We start from the raw sequence: 17,146 nt of genomic DNA on the forward strand, positions 1-17,146 counted from the left end.
GTGGGAACTCTCATTGTCCTTTTATACATTCCATAGACACAGAGTCTGCCTAATTAATCATGTGGATTTAATCTGCATCTTGTATAGCTATTGGGAAGATATCAGATAACAGGCCTGAACCTTCGGAGTAGGAGCGCTTAGTCCAGGACACTAGACTGCCAGAGAACTCTTGACCCCAGGGAGTATTAATTAGTGAGAACTACCACAAAGGCCTCCACATGTTTCCAAGACCAAGGATCACTCCCCTGCTGGCAACACACAATGCAGGACCCTTCACCCAAACAACAGACAACACAAAAACACAAAGCCAATCATCCTCAGAAAGGCTTCCCAAAGACACATCAAAACATGGGACTCACACACCCCTGACCATCGGGGGGGGGGGCTGGCAAAAAAAAAAAAAAAACCACCTCAACTTCTCCCACCAGAACACAGGCACAAGACTCTCCCAACACGAAATCTACTCAAACCACTGGACGAACCTCACCCATTGAAGGCAGAAACCAAAAGTAATAAGGAATGCGGCCCTAAAGACTGGAAAAAGGAGACCTCAAACATAGTAACTTAGAAAAATGAAAAGACAGACAAATATTTTGCAAAAGAAAGAACAAGGTAAAAACTCACAAGATCAAATAAACAAAGAGGAAAAAGGGAAACTATCTGATAAAGAATTCAGAGTAAAGATAGCAAAGTGAAAGAAAGTGAAAGTGAGTCACTCAGTCGTGTCCGACTCTGCCACCCCGTGGACTGTAGCCTACAAGGCTCCTCTGTCCATGGGATTCTCCAGGCAAGAATTCTGGAGTGGGTTGCCATTTCCTTCTCCAGGGATCTTCCCAACCCAGGGATCGAACCCAGGTCTCCCACATTGCAGGCAGACGCTTTAACCTCTGAGCCACCGGGGAAGCCCAGAGATAGTAAAGATGATCCAAAACTTTGAAAATAGAATGGAGAAAATGCAAGAATCAATTAACACATTTAACAAGGAAGGGAAAGAAATCAAGAATAAACACATGAACAACCAACTTACTAAAATCAAAAATACTCTAGAAGGAATCGATAGCAGAATAACTGAGGCAGAAGAGAGAAAAAGTGAGCTGGAAGACAAAATGGTGGCTAGAACTGCTGAAGAGCAAAATAAATGAAAGAAAATGAAAAGAGGATAGTCTCAGAAACCTCTGGAACAATATTAAATTGAACTGCATTCAAATTACAGTGGTCTCAGAAGAAGAAGAGAAAAAGAAAGGGTATGAAAATTTTTTGGAAAAGATTATAGTAGTCAAGTCCAAGAACCACAGAGAGTACCACACAGGATAAACCCAAAAAGAAAGACACCAAGGCACATACTAGTCAAACCAAGATTAAACACAAAGAAAGAATACTAAAAGCAATGAGGAAAGCAGCAAACAAGGGAAACTCCATGTGATTAACAGCTAATCTTCCAGCAGAAACTCTGAAGGCCAGAAGGGAATGGCAGGATATATTTAAAGTACTGAAAAGGAAAAATCTGCAGCCAAGATTACTCTAGCTGGCAAGTTTCTCATTCAAAACCGATGGAGAGAAATCAAAAGCTTTACAGGCAAGCAAATATTAAAAGAATTTAGCACCACCAAACCAGCGTTACAATAAATGTTAAAAGGAATTCTATAGTCAAGAAACACAAGAGAAGGAAAAGATCTACAAAAATAAACCCCAAACTACTAAGAACATGCCAACAGAAGCATATATATCTATAATTTCTTAAAATGTAAATTGATTAGTCACCCAGAGCTAGACATTCTGAAGTGCAAACTCAAGAGGGCCTTAAGAAGCACTGCTGTTAATAAAGCTAGTGTACGCTATAAAATTCCAGCAAAGCTATTCAAATCCCTAAAAGATGATGCCATCAAAGTTTTGCAATCATTATGTCAGCAAATCTGAAAGACCCAGCAGTGGCCATAGGATTGAAAAAGGTCAATCCTCATCCCAGTTCCCAAGAAGGGTGGTACCAAAGAATGTGCTAATCATTGGACAACTGCACTCATCTCCCATGCTAGTAAGGTCAGGCTTAAAATCTTGCATGTTATGCTTCAGCAAATGTGAACCAAGACCTTCCAGATGTCCAAACTGGTTTAGAAAAGGAAGACGAACTAGAGATCAAACTGCCAACATTCGCTGGATTATAGAGAAAGCAAGGGAATTTCAGAAAAACATATATCTCTGTTTCACTGACTACACTAAAGCCTTTGTGTGGATCATGACAAACTGTGGAAAGCTCTTAGCAAGATGGGAATACCAGACCATCTTACTTGTCTCCTAAGAGACCTGTATGAGGGTAAAGAACCAACAGTCAGAACCCTGTATGGAACAACTGACTGGTTCAGGATTGAGAAAAGAGTACAAAAGAGCTGTCTTCTGTCACCCTGTTTGTTTAACCTATACGCTGAGCACGTCATGAGAAATGCTGGGCTGGATGAGTTACAAGCTGGAACCAAGATAGGTGGAAGAAACATCAACAACCTCAGATATGTGGATGATACTACTGTAATGGCAGAAAGTGAAGAGGAACTAAAGAGCCTCTTGATGAGGGTGAAGGAGGAGAGTAAAAAAGCCAGCTTAAAATTAAATATTAAAAAAACTAAGATCATGGCATACAGTCCCACTCCTGCACGGCAAATAGAAGGGGAAAAGGTGTCAGATTTCCTCTTCTTGGGCTCCAAAATCACTATGGACAGTGACTGCAGCCAAGAATTAGAAGATGACTGCTTCTTGGAAGGAAAGCAACGACAAACCTAGACAGTGTGTTGAAAAGCAGAGGCATTACTCTGCTGACAAAGATCCATAGGCTATGGTCTTCCCAGTGGTCATATGTGGTTATGAGAGCTGGACCATAAAGAAGGCAGAACGCCAAAGAATTGCTGTCTTCTAACTGTAGTGCTGGAGAAGACTCCAGAAAGTCCCTTGGATAGAAGGAGATCAAACCAGTCAATCTTAAGGGAGATCAATCCTGAATATTCGCTGGAAGGACTGATGCTAAAGCTGTAGCTCTGGTATTTTGGTCACCTGATGTGAACAGCTGACTCATTGGAAAAGTCCTTGATGCTGGGAAAGATTGAGGGCAGAAGAAGAGGGCATCAAAAGATTAGATGGCTTGACAGCATCACCAATGCAATGAACATGAACTTGAGCAAACTCCAGGAGATGGTGAGGGACAGAGAGGCCTGGCATGCCACAATACATGGGGTTGCAAAGAGTCAGACATGACTGAACAACAATAACAGCAAATTGATTAAACACTCCAATGAAAAGACACAGATTGGCTGAATTGATACAAAAACAAGACCCATATATAAGCTGTCTAAAGAGACTCACTTCAGACCTAGAGACACATACAGACTGAAGGTGAGACAATGGAAATGGAATGGAAATCCACGCAAATGGAAATCAAAAGAAAGCTGGAGTAGTAATTCTCATATTGGACAAAACAGACCTTAAAATAAAGAATATTATAAGAGATAAGGAAGAATACTACATACTGATCAAGGGATGAACCCAAGAAGATATAACAATTGTAAATATTTACACACTCAATATAAGAGCACCTTAATACATAAGGCAAACACTAACAGACATAAAAGGGGAAATTGACAGTAACACAGCAATAGCAGGGGACTTTAACACCCCACTTGCACCAATGGACAGATCATCAAAACAGAAAATTAATGACACACAAGCCTTAAACGTCACACTATAACAGATTGGACCTCATTGACACTTCAGGACATTCCATCCAAATGCAGAAGAATACACTTTCTTATCAACTGAAAATGGAACATTCTCCAGGATAGACCACTTCTTGGGTCACAAATCTAGCCTCATTAAATTTAAGAAAATTGAAACCATAACAAGCACCTATTCTGTCCACAATATTATGAGACTAGATATCAATTACAGGAGAAAAAAACTGTAAAAAACAAAAATACATGGAGATTAAACCATCTGCTTCAAAATAATAAAAGGTTACTGAAGAAATAAAAAAAATTATTAGAAACAAATGACAAAGAAAACATGATGACTCAAAACCTATGGGATGCCAAAAAAAAGCAGTTCTAAGAGGGAAATTTATGGAAATACAATTTTACCTCAGGAAATAAGAAAAATATCAAATAGAGAACCTAACTTTACACCTAAAACAGCTGGAAAAAGAAGAACAAAAAATCCCCAAAGTTAGTAGAAGGAAATAAATCATAAAGATCGGAGCTAAAATAAATGAAAAAGGTATGAAGGAAACAAGATTAATAAAACTAAAAGCTGGCTCTTTAAGAAGATAAATAAAATTGACAAACCATTAGCCAGACTTATCAAGAAAAAAGGGAGAGGAAACAAATCAACAAAATTAGATGAAAGAGGTGAGGTTACATCAGAAAATGCATAAATATAAAGCATCAAAAGAGACTATTATGAGCAACTATATGCCAACAAAATGGACAATCTGGAAGAAATGGATAGACTCTTAGAAAAGTTCAACCTTCCAAGATTGAACCAGGAAGAAATAGCAACTATGAACAGGCCAATCACAAGCACTGAAGTCAAAACTATACTGAAAAATCTGCCTCCCATCAAAAAAAAAAAAAAAAAAGCCCAGAAGGCTTCACATGTGAATTCTATCAAACACTTTGAGAAGAGTTAAGGCCTATGCTTCTGAAACTCTTCCGAGAATTGGCAAGAAAGGAACACTTCCAAACTCATTCCACGAAGACACCATCAACCTGATACCAAAAACAAAGATATCACACACACACACACACACACACACACACACACACACAAAATTATAGGTCAATATTACTGATGAACAGAGATGCAAAAGCTCTCAACAAAATTCTAGCAAACAGAACTCAACAACACCTTAAAAAGATCTTACACTATTAGCAAGTTCGGTTTATCCCAGGGATGCAAGGATTCTTCAACATATGCAAATGAATCACTGTGATACACCATATTAACAAATTAAAAGATAAAAACAGATGATCATCTCAATAAATGCAGAAATCACTTTTGACAAAATTTAGCACCTATTTATTACAAAAACTCTTCAAAGAAAACTGGGCATAGAAGGAACCTATCTCAACACAATAAAGGCCATATATGATAAATCCACAGCAAACATTATTCTCAATGGTGAAAACCTGAAAGTATTTTCTTTAAGATCAGGAACAAGACAAGTGTGCCTACTGTCACCACTATTATTGAACATATTTTTGGAACTACCAGCTGTGGCAATCAGAGAAGAAAAAGAAATAAAAGGAATCCAAATTGGAAAAGGATAAAAACTCTCACTGTTTACAGACTACATGATACTATATAGAGAAAACTGTGAAGATACTATCAGAAAATTACAAGAGCTAATTTTGGGGCTTCCCTGGTAGCTCAGTTGGTGAAGAATTCACCTGCAGTGAAGGAGACCCCATTGTGATCCCTCAGTTGGGAAGATTCCACCCCCCCACCACCACACACTCCAGTATTCTTGGGCTTCTCTGGTGGCTCAGATGATAAAGAATCTACCTGCAAGATGGGAGACCTGGATTCGATCCCTAGTTTGGGAAGATCCTCTGGAGAAGGGAATGACTACCTACTCCAGTATTCTTGCCTAGAGAATTCCACAGACAGAAGAGCGTGGTAGGCTATGGTCACAAAGAGTCAGACACGACTGAGCAACTTTACTCACTTCACTAATCAGTGAATTTAGTAAAGTCTCAGGATACAAAATCAACACACAGAAATCACTTGCATTCCTATACACTAACAACAAAAATCAGGAAGAGAAATTAAGAAATCAATCCTATTTACTATTGTGCAAAAAGAATAAAATATCTAGGAATAAACCTACCTAAGGAGACAAAAGCTGTACACAGAAAACTATGACACTGATGAAAGAAATCAAAGATGACATAAACAGATGGAAAAATATTCCATGGTCCTGGGTTGGAAGAAGTAATATTATGAAAATGATGATACTACCCAATGCAACCTACAAATTCAATGCAATCTCTATCAAATTACAAATGGCATTTTTCACAGAATTAGAACAAAACATTTCACAATTTATATAGAAAAACAAAAGACCCTGAATAGCCAAAGCAATCTTGAGAAAGAAGGATGGAAATGGAGGAATTCTTTGACTTCAGACTATACTACAAAGCTACAGTCATCAAGACAGTATGATACTGGCACAAAAACAGAAACATAGACCAATGAAACAAGATAGAAAACCCACAGATAAATCCACACACCTATGGGAAACTTATCTTTAACAAAAGAAGCAATAATATACAATGAAGAAAAGATTGTCTCTTCAATAAGTGGTGCTGGGAAAACTGAATAGCTATGTGGTAAAAGAATGAAATTAGAACGTTTTTTAACATCAAGCAGAAAAATAAAGTCAAAATGGATTAAAGACCTAAATGTAAGACTAGAAACTAAAAAACTCTTAGAGGAAAATATGGGCAAAATATGATATAACTCATGGCAAGATTCTCTATGACCCATCTCCTACAGTAATGGAAATAAAAACAAAAATAAATAAGTGGGGCCTAATTAAATTTAAAAGCTTAGGCAGAGCCATGGAAACTATGAACAAGGTGAAAAGACAATGGGAGAAAGGCAAAAGGCAATGAGAATGGTAGAAAATAATAGCAAATGAAATAACTGACAAAGGATTAATCTCCAAAATATACAAGTAGCTCATGCAACTCAATACCAGACAAACAAACAACCCGATCAAAAAGGGCACAGAAGACCTAAACAGACATTTCTCCAAAGAAGACACACAGATGACTAATAAACACATCAAAAGATGCTCAACATTGTTCATTCTTAGAGAAATTCAAATAAAAAACTATAATGAGATATCACCTCATACCAGTCAGAATGGCCATCATCAAAAAATCTGCAAACAATAAATGCTGGAGAGGGTGTGAAGAGAAGGCAACGCTCCTGCATTGTTAGTGGGAATGTATATTGGCACAGCCACTATGAAAGACAGTGTGGAGATTCCTTAAAAAACTAGGAATAAAGCTATCATATAAAAAAAAATCTATCATATGACCCAGCAATCCCACTACTGGGCATACACCCTGAGAAAAGCAGAATCAAAAAAGACACATGTATCCCAACATTCATTGCAGCACTATTTACAATAGCTAGAACATGGAAGCAACCTAGATGTCCACTGACAGATGACAGGATATAGATGCTGTAGTATATAAACACAATGGAATATTACTCAGCCATAAAAAGGAATGCATTTGAGTCCATTCTAATGAGGTGGACGAACTCAGAACCTATTGCACAGAGTGAACTAAGTTAGAAAATCAAACATCATATATTAATGCATATATATGAAATCTAGATAGATGGTACTGATGAACCTATTTGCAAGGCAGCAGCGGAGACACAGACATAGAAAACAGACTTGTGGACAGGGTTGGGGGAAAGGAGAGGGTGGGACAGATGGGGAGAGTAGCATGGAAACACACACTACCATATGTAAAATAGATACCCAGTGGGAATTTGCTCTACAACTCAGGAACTCAAACTGGGGTCTCTGACAACCTAGAGAGGTGGCATGGGGTGAGAGGTGGGAGGGAGGCTGAAGAGGGAGGGAACATGTATGCCTATGGCTGATTCACGTTGATGTATGGCAGAAACCAAGACAACAATATAAAGCAAGTACCCTTCAATCAAAAATAAATTTAGTAAAAAGTAAATAAAATCATACACCTTGGCATACAAATTATTTACTAAATAAAGCAATACATTTAAGACTTCTAAAAGCCTCCAGTAGGGAGGGCATTGTTCACAACTATCTCTCTTTAAATATCCTTTTTACAGAGTTTAAAAGCCTCTTTAGATGACTTTACTATATCACAGTGAATACCAGAGTATCAAAATAAGGACTAGTCTGTACTTATGTTTTTTCTTTTTTTCCTTTAGCATACTTTTTCCTATATTACTTTGGTATTGACAATCTTTTTTTTTCATTTATTTTTATTAGTTGGAGGCTAATTACTTTACAATATTGTAGTGATTTTTGCCATACACTGACATGAATCAGCCATGGATTTACATGTGTTCCCCATCCCGATCCCCCCTCCCACATCCCTTCCCATCCCATCCCTCTGGGTCTGTCCCTAATTTATAAATAATGAGACAATATAACAACAACTAGCTTCTAAGTCAACAAAGGAAAATCAATGGCAAAAATGTTGATGTCTACAAATAGTTCTTTCCTATTACTGAGGGTATAAACCACTCTGGAATGTGCCCATTTCCAGGGAGTCCTAGGGAAGAAGCAATGGAAAAATGAATGACAGAGGCATAACTGGTCCTCTGCAACAATCTTTCTCCTTCTCTTTAGGTTTCTCTTTTTATACCATGCCAGTCACTAATCTCAAACTTTAACCTGAAGAGCCAGTAAATGGTCAAACTAGAGTTTATACCAAGTCAACAGAGATGGTCATTTTGAAAGGACAAAAAATTTGCTACTCTGATCATATTTTCTGGCCTATGACTTTAAAAGTTTTTTATGACATGTGAAATATAAGTACATTCATATGAGTGAACAAACAATTCTAGTCTCTACCGTGTGTGTGTACTAGTTGCTCAGTCTTGTCCGACTCTTTGCAACCCCATGGACTGTAGCCTGCCAGGCTCCTCTGTCCATGGAATTCTCCAGGCAAGAATACAGGAGTGGGTTGCCATGCCTTTCTCCAGGGGATCTTCCTGACCCAGGGATCAAACCCGGGTCTCCTGATTAGCAAGCAGATTCTTTACCATTTGAGCCACAAAGTAAGACCCATACGTTAAGACAGTGAAAGAAATATATATCCCCCAATTTCAACCCACCAATACTCTAAGCAGACTAACCATAGATTTGTTAAACTGTCCTCTGGCATACAGAGAAGAGTACCAGGAAACATTTTTCTTTAGTTGAAACTCTATTTCTCCATGCTAAACTCTCCAACTCAAAACACGTTCCTTTTCTTTATGGTGTTTTTCTTTCCAATGAGTTAATCAGTTCTTACTTTTGCATAATCATCACACAAGAGACTTTAAATGTAATTTTTTAAAAAGGTAAGATCTAAGCAAACCAAGATTAATCCATACTTCAGTGACTTATTAAAAATAAAGCTTTCATTGAATACAACTAGTAAAGCTGCTATCTGTTTTTTTTTTTAATTAGTTGGAGGCTAATTACTTTACAATATTTTAGTTGTTTTTGTCATACATTGACAAGAATCAGCCATGGTTTTACATGTATTCCCCATCCCGATCCCTCTGGGTCTTCCCAGTGCACCAGGCCCGAGCACTTGTCTCATGCATCCAACCTGGGCTGGTGATCTGTTTCACCCTAGATAATATACATGTTTCGATGCTGTTCTCTTGAAACATCCCACCCTCGTCTTCTCCCACATAGTCCAATAGTCTGTTCTATACATTTGTGTCTCTTTTTCTGTTTTGCATATAGGGTTATCGTTACCATCTTTCTAAATTCCATATATATGTGTTAGTATATTGTAATGGTCTTTATCTTTCTGGCTTACTTCACTCTGTATCATGGGCTCCAGTTTCATCCATCTCATTAGAACTGATTCAAATGAATTCTTTTTAATGGCTGAGTAATATTCCATGATGAAGCTGCTATCTTTGTCTTTAGTCTATATTTCAAGAATTATGAAAGGACATTATTCAAGAGAACAGCTACAGCTTAGGCACATGCCAGCATCTAGTGAACAGGTCACAGTCATTTACAAGATTGTGCTTTATATATTTTGAGAACTATCCATCATTGCCTACAGGGGGAAAAAATCAGACTTAATATCTCTGTTTTAGAAAAATCTAATGGTAATGAAAATCTAAACCCTGTTACACAGTCCCCTTCTAAATTATACTTACTTATTTAAAAACTACCCCTTCCCTAATGTCATCAGGCAGCATACTGCCTATGCTGTTTTCACTCACTAACTTGATCTACCTCATGGCAACTTCTGAAAGGCAACTAAACAGCTAGGCCTCCAGTATTACCTGTGTGTGTTGCGCTCAGTCGCTTCAGTCATGTCTGACTTTTTGCAACGCTATGGACTGTAGCCTGCCAGGCTCTTCTGTCCATGGGATTCTCCAGGCAAGAATACTGGAGAGGGTTGCCATGCCCTCCTTCAGGGGATCTTCCAGGCCAGGGATCAAGCCTGCATCTCTTATGCCTCCTGCACTGGCAGGCGGGTTCTTTGCCACTAGTGCCACCTAGGAAGCCCCAACAGTGTCGGTGACACTAGTGGTTATTGCAACAAATTATCTAACTAAAAATCTTGTAGGAATTGTACACACTTATGTGCAAGTTACAGTTAGAAAGAGTCTTTAGTAATTCTTACATATTCTTCATCTTGTACACCTTTTACTCCCTCTAATAGCAATTCTCAAGGTGGGGAGCATAAGGAAAGGAAAGGAGATGTGAGGTTCAGGCAATCATTTAGAACTGGCAAGTAAAGAGCATTTTTTTCAATATAATAAACATAGCTTGGCCAAGATTCTGATGCATTCCTCATAGTGGGACACCATCTCACCCCATTCATTCAAAGATCACAATGCATCAAAAGTAATTGATATTGCTTATGAGCGAGTTCTGGGAAATACAGAATCAGGAAACTATAAACAGTTCTTGGGTGATACTCAACCTTTATCTTCTCCAATAATAATGTTTGTCTGGGTAGCATTTCACCCATGTAGTTGCACTAAGATTGACGTAAGTAAATCTTTGGCCTTCCTTTCCACTGCCCAATACTGTCTTGGACAAGCCACTTAGAACTATATGCTCCCCTCACAAAGGTTTCATATTCTTATGATAACATTTTATGTTTAAGAAAGTTACCCAGGAAGAAAATGTAGTCAGTGTGTAGCTGTAGTCCCTGTTTGCCTGTTAAAGCCAGGTATGCCTCTGGAAGTCACACGTGTTTAGAAAATTCTGGTAAACTCATGAGCTGAGGTCACCTGAAATCTGTTTGTAGGAGGGACTCAGATGTCTCCAGGGAAAGCATTTACCCTAAAGGGAAAGAAAGGGAAGCAAATTTTCCCTAGTCTCCAAAATCTGATTCTGAAAGAGAGGTGGTTCTGAGTTTGGTATGGAGTCAGTCACTAAGATTTGCTGTCTCCCACTACCACTCCCCACAACTCCACGGATTTCTGTCTGAGTCACAAGGCAGAAAGAAGATGCAAAAAAACATCGAAACAGGTATATTTCCCCCAAAAAAACCCTGTAAGATATTAGAGCAAAAGGTACTGCTGCTATGTTATCTACTTTGCATATAATAATATGTAGCTCCCACACACCAAGAACTGCAGATCACAAGATAGTACATCTCACTTATGGTACCTTATGGCCGCATGAATCAGTGGAGTATGAGTAATCGTTACCGTGGTGGGAGCGTCTAAAAACAGGCCTCTGTCATAAATATTAGTATTTTCAAGATAGACACTCCTCAACAAGTAGGACACAGAGACTTCCATGGATGGCCTGCTTCACTGCCTTGGAGTTGCAGAGCCTACTATGATTACATGTGATCCACCCTCCAGCACCAAGCAGGCTTTCCAGAAATAATGAAATAATAATAATAATAAAGCAAAGGCTTTGAGAAAAGAGGAAGATCTCCAGTTTCAACTGAGCTAGAGCCAGAGAAATATGGATTACAGGAGGCTAATAATACTAACATATGAGTATCTAGAAAAGTTTACCTGGAATGTGTTTTTAAAATAATGTTTTCCAATCTCCAAGTAAATGGCATGCAGGTAATTTTCATTAAAACATCATCAGAAGTATTGAAATTAAATCACTTAAAGACAAGGTCCTGGTCTCAGTTCACTACAGTCTTCAAATCTCCCTTACTGAAACTGAAACACTCTTTTCCCTTCCTCTTCTCCCCTCACTCATTCTCTCTCAATCTTATAAATATATAGTTACTATACCGAGTACATTAGCAGTACACTGAAGAATTCCTGAGACCTCTTCAATGTCCTCTTTGTTGGAATGGTCTGCATAGGAGCATCTGTTAGAGATATTGTAGAAATTCTTTTCTGTATCCCTATAACTAAGAAGAAAACAAAATTAGCATATGGAGAAAATTTTTAAAGCCTCTGCAAATGCATTCCTATACATACACACAAGCATATGTAGTTTATACTCTTGGCTTGATGATATTTGGAAATCATTGAAGCTTTAAAACATAATTTCTGGCATAATTCACCATTAATATCAACATAAGGAATGTGGACCTGGAACTGGAAGCAATTATTAATAAGAAACCAACATGTAAAAAAAATAGTGAGAACCAGAAAATATATCAAATTGTATAGCTAATGTTTCTTTAATTGAGTTCTCCACAGCCACTGGCAATTTGTTTCTACAATGAATTTTCCTGGAAAAAGAATAACTAACCATGATAATTTGCATTGGCATAACTGTGTTGAAAGTAAACACATCTTAACTTCTATCACAGTCAAGAAGATAGAATTATATGGTGCATGGATAACAAGCAAACAAAGTGTTTGGTATCTGGCAGAATTTGAATCACAGTCTTACCTTTATCTGTGAGACTTTGGGCAACTTATCTAATCTCTGTTAGTCTAACTTTCCTCCTTATAAAATGGGACGTAACTGCTAGAATCTTATGAGGACTGAAAGACAAAATGCCTGCATTGACTGAAGCTTTTCCAATTTCCTTTGAATTAAAGCTAAGCACCAAAGCTGGAGACAATAGTGATCAGGGTCAAATGCCCTAATGTTCCAAGAGTAGCCAAGACCAGACATCGCCTTCAGAAATTAAGAAGTGACTAAATGTCACTATCACCTCAACACCAGCATACAAAAGCAAAGGAATAGAACAGTTTGAAAGAAAATAATCAGAAGAGTGAGTTATAATAATTAGGAGAGTACAGCTGTTCTCCCCATCACACCCCCACACAAACACAAGTAAAAGAGAGAAGGAGAATGTTCCCTGCCGAAACCCAGTTGGTGAAAGAGGGATCCACTCTGATAGAGACTGAGGGTTAAGTATCTCATCCCTCATCAAACATCTGCTGAGGTGGTGGAATTTCTGAACATCCTGTTATATCTGAATAGAAGAAGGAGACTCCAAAGAGACTTATGCAGGGAAAATAGAGCCAAACTGGGATTGGCCTACAGTCCTACCATTTGATAAGGTAAAAACACATGAGTTTCTCATGGGTTAGGGATATACCACTAAAGAGAGGTTTGCTGGGGGTGTCCCATCCTTATTGCTTTCCCAATCGAGAAGCTGCAGCTCGGGGCAGGGATACCACTAGCAAGACCATGGAACGAAATCCACAGAGCCAAGAATCTGAAGCAGTAAAGGCAGAGTCTGTATACGTGTCTCGCTGACGGCATCACAGCCAAGAGAGGATTATTACAACCACCAGTGAAATAAACAAAGATTCTACTATTTTCCATTTTATCCATGCCTCTCCAGGCGGCTCAGTGGTAAAGAATACAGGAGACACATGTTTGATCCCTGGATATGGAAGATCCCCTGGAGGGGATCTGACAGCCCACTCCAGTATTCTTGCCTGGAAAATCCCATGGACAAAGGAACCTGGCAGGCTACAGTCCATAGAAACACAAAGAGTCGGGCATGACTGAGTGACTAAGTACGATACAACACATCAGAAGAGAAAAGGAATCAGAAAGGATTGGCCTAAAGCAGAGGATTCAAAAATACATGACATCACCTCTACATTGGATTCCAAGTTTCTCAGGCCAAGGCCTGACCCAGGCAGAGAGGGACAGAGAATTAGATAGGATATGAGACTAAAGATTTTATTTGGTCTGGAGTGGACTTTATACTCCCTGAAATTACTTGGAAAACAGAGCAATCTTCTCCCAATCTAGTATCAAAGAGGGCTTATTCTAGCATGTTTGAAATGACTGGAGAGAAAAAGATAAAAGGGCTTAATGTTTGTACACCTCATCCAAAAAACCAGTTAAGCAAAATGCTTACTACAGTTTCTAGAATGCAGGTATTACTCAGTAAAAGGTGGAATGAGGAGCATAGTCATTAAGTACATACAAAAACAGGTGGATTTTTAAATCAAATTCCACCATTTTAATGAGTGACTTTCAACAAAATATTTATTCTCACAATCTCAATTTCCTCATCTGGAAAAATATATATATATGAACCTAATACAATGATCCTATGAATTAGATTGTTAGTATTAAATAAAATACAAAATACCCCATTTGTGTGTGCTTAGTCATGTCCAACTCTTTGTGATTCTATGGACTGTAGCCCACTAGGTTCCTTCGTCCATGGGATTATCCAGGCAAGAATACTGGAGTGGGTTGCCATTTCCTCCTCCAGGGATCTTCCCAACCCGGGGATTGAACTTGTGCCTCCTGTGTTGGCAGGTGGATTTGTTACCACTGAGCCACCTGGGAAGCCAATAAAGTACCCCGTATGTTACTCCAAAAACAGACAGCAATCAATAAATATTATCTTTTATTTAACTTATTGTTTTTATTCAGTAAGATACATTGTCTATGTAAATACATCAAAAAGAAGCTAGATGACTTTTTAGATAAAATAATTTACAGCCACAAAATCTGACCGTGACAAACTTATGGTATTGATATGATATTAAGTAATATCACTGAAGTTTGTTAAACAAAATAATCAGAGTTAACTCATCCTTACTTTCACTTCTAATATTCTACAGAAATCATTGTAGCTTAACCTTTATTCAAGGGAAGAGAAGAGTTGACTCATTAGAAAAGACCCTGATTCTGAGAAAGATTGAGGGTAGGAAAAGGGGGCAAGAGAGGATGAGATGGTTGGATAGCATCATCAACTCAATGGACATGAGTTTGAGCAAACTCCGGGAGATAGTGGAGGACAGGGAAGTCTGGTGTGCTGCAGTCCCTGGGGTCATAAAGAGTCAGACATGATGAGTGACTGAAAAACAACAATCCACTACATACATACCTCTGTGTACATATCATTAAGGTACAACATATTAATTTATTCACACTTCTCCACTCCCAGCCCCCAACAAAAACTGTTAGTTCTTCCTACATACCAAGCATTTACAAAGATACAATTACATGTAATAGAAATAAACAAGATAAATAACAAAATAAATAAATAATTATGTAAGTCAATGATAAGCACTATAAAAAGAGATAATACAGGATAATGTAGTAGAAAATCCTTGGGGTAGAGATTGAGGTAGGGGATTGAGGACTACTTCAGATTGATTGTCATATCTTCCTCGGGATATAAGATTTAAACACAGACTTACCTGTATAAAGAATAATCCATGCAAACATTTGAGGATAGCATTCCAGGAATATGAAATTGTATGTGCAAAAGCCTTGAGGCTAAGCAAACTTGGCATAGTAGAGAAACAAACAGCAGGCTGGAAATGGCTGGAGTAGATGGAAACGTGGGAAGTACAGTACTCCGAAGTCAGAGAGGTAAGCAGAGACCCAGATCACAGGAAGAGCTCAGATTTTATCTGATCACAGTACATTATTGTATGATTTTTAATGGATTTCAAACATGATCCCTGAACCAATTGCATCAGCAGTATCTGGGAACTCCTTAGAAATATCAATTCTTGAGCCCCAGGGCAATGTGAGAACACTGGATTCGATCCCTGAATCAGAAAGAGCCCCTAGAAAAGGAAATGGCAACCCACTCCAGTACCCTTACTTGGAGAATTCCATGGGACAGGGGACGCTGGTGGGCTGCAGTCCATGAAGTCACAAGGAGTCAGACACGACTGATTGACTAACATTTTCACTTTCAGACATGCTTAATCAGAAACGAGAGGAGTAGAAACCAGAAAACTATTAACAGAGTGGAACCTCTCTCTCAGAGACGATGGTGACAGTGTAGATCAAGAGGTGAAGATTTATTACACTGCATGAATAAATTATTTAAGCACTTATTCTCCCAACTTGAATGATGTCTATGAATAAATAAATGAACAAATGAATGAATAAGTTAAGGCATAGAATAAATGTTTAAAGATAAAGTCACTGAAGTACTGAGAGGTTATTTTACTTCCTAACAAGAGCCTCCATCAGCTACTCCCTCCCAATCCTCCATCTGTCTGATCCTTTGAACAGCTGCTCACTGCATTCAAGCCTAGGTCTCACAGACTAAAAAAGCCTTAGAGAGTTCCTATGGGCTACTGGTATTTTAAAAATTTGTTAAGGAGCAAGATTATACAATCCTAGAGCTCAGATCCAAAGGCAGAATACCAAAACAGAGAAACAGAAGGATAGGAAGGTTAGCAATTAGAGACTAAACTAAAAATTAAAAAGAAGATGGTTAGCTCCTACTCTCTGTTATCCACTGTGATTCCTCATACCAATCCAAGGCACCTAAAAACTGAATTACTTCAGCTGCCTAGACTAGCTTTAGGCAAAGCACAATTTCAGAAACTAGAGAGGGAGATTGGTTCAAGACGATGGAATAGAAGGACATGTGCTCATCTTCTCCTACAAGAGCACCAAAAGAACTGTTTAACAACCATTGACAGGAGAATGCTGGAACCCACACACAAAAAAAGATATTCCATATCCAAAAGCAAAGAAGCAGCCACAACCAGATGGTAGGAGGAATGCAAACACAATAAAATCAAACCCTATATTTGCCAAGTGAGCGATCAACAATCTCAAGAACAATAATACCAAGGAAGTTCTCCCACTGTTGTGAAGGTTCTGTGCCTCCTATCAGGCTTCCCAGCCTGGGATATCTGGCAAACAGACTGGGAATCCTCAGGAAATCTGACTTTGAAGACGAGTGGGATTTGATTACAGGACTTCCACAGGACTAGAGGAAATAGAGACTCCACTCTTGGAGGGCACAAACAAAACCTTGTGTGCACTAGGACCCGGGGAAAGGAACAGTGACACAACAGGAGACTGAGCCAGATCAACCTGTGAGTGTCTGAGGACCTCCTGCAGAGGCATGGGCCAGAAGTGGCCTGCCTTGGGGACAGGCGCACTGGCGGCAGCAGTCCTGGGAGACGCATCTTGGCATAAGTCCTCACCGAGGTGGCCATGAGCCCTACCATAAAGCCTCCAGAGTCCAGA

At 38.7% G+C, this 17,146-nt stretch overlaps 1 protein-coding gene across 2 annotated transcripts in view; it reads right to left on the bottom strand.

Moving 5' to 3' along the window:
- The window catches only part of GUCY1A2 (guanylate cyclase 1 soluble subunit alpha 2), a 405,388-nt gene that overhangs the window by 311,699 nt on the left and 76,543 nt on the right, over nucleotides 1-17,146 (bottom strand). For both annotated transcript variants that reach the window (XM_070473645.1, XM_070473646.1), the window contains exon 3: nucleotides 11,995-12,116. In XM_070473645.1, coding sequence (XP_070329746.1) covers nucleotides 11,995-12,116 — 122 coding nt within the window. The remainder of the gene's footprint in view (nucleotides 1-11,994; nucleotides 12,117-17,146) is intronic.

The sequence above is a fragment of the Odocoileus virginianus genome, chromosome 10 (assembly GCF_023699985.2).
Source record: "Odocoileus virginianus isolate 20LAN1187 ecotype Illinois chromosome 10, Ovbor_1.2, whole genome shotgun sequence".
NCBI lineage: Eukaryota > Metazoa > Chordata > Mammalia > Artiodactyla > Cervidae > Odocoileus > Odocoileus virginianus.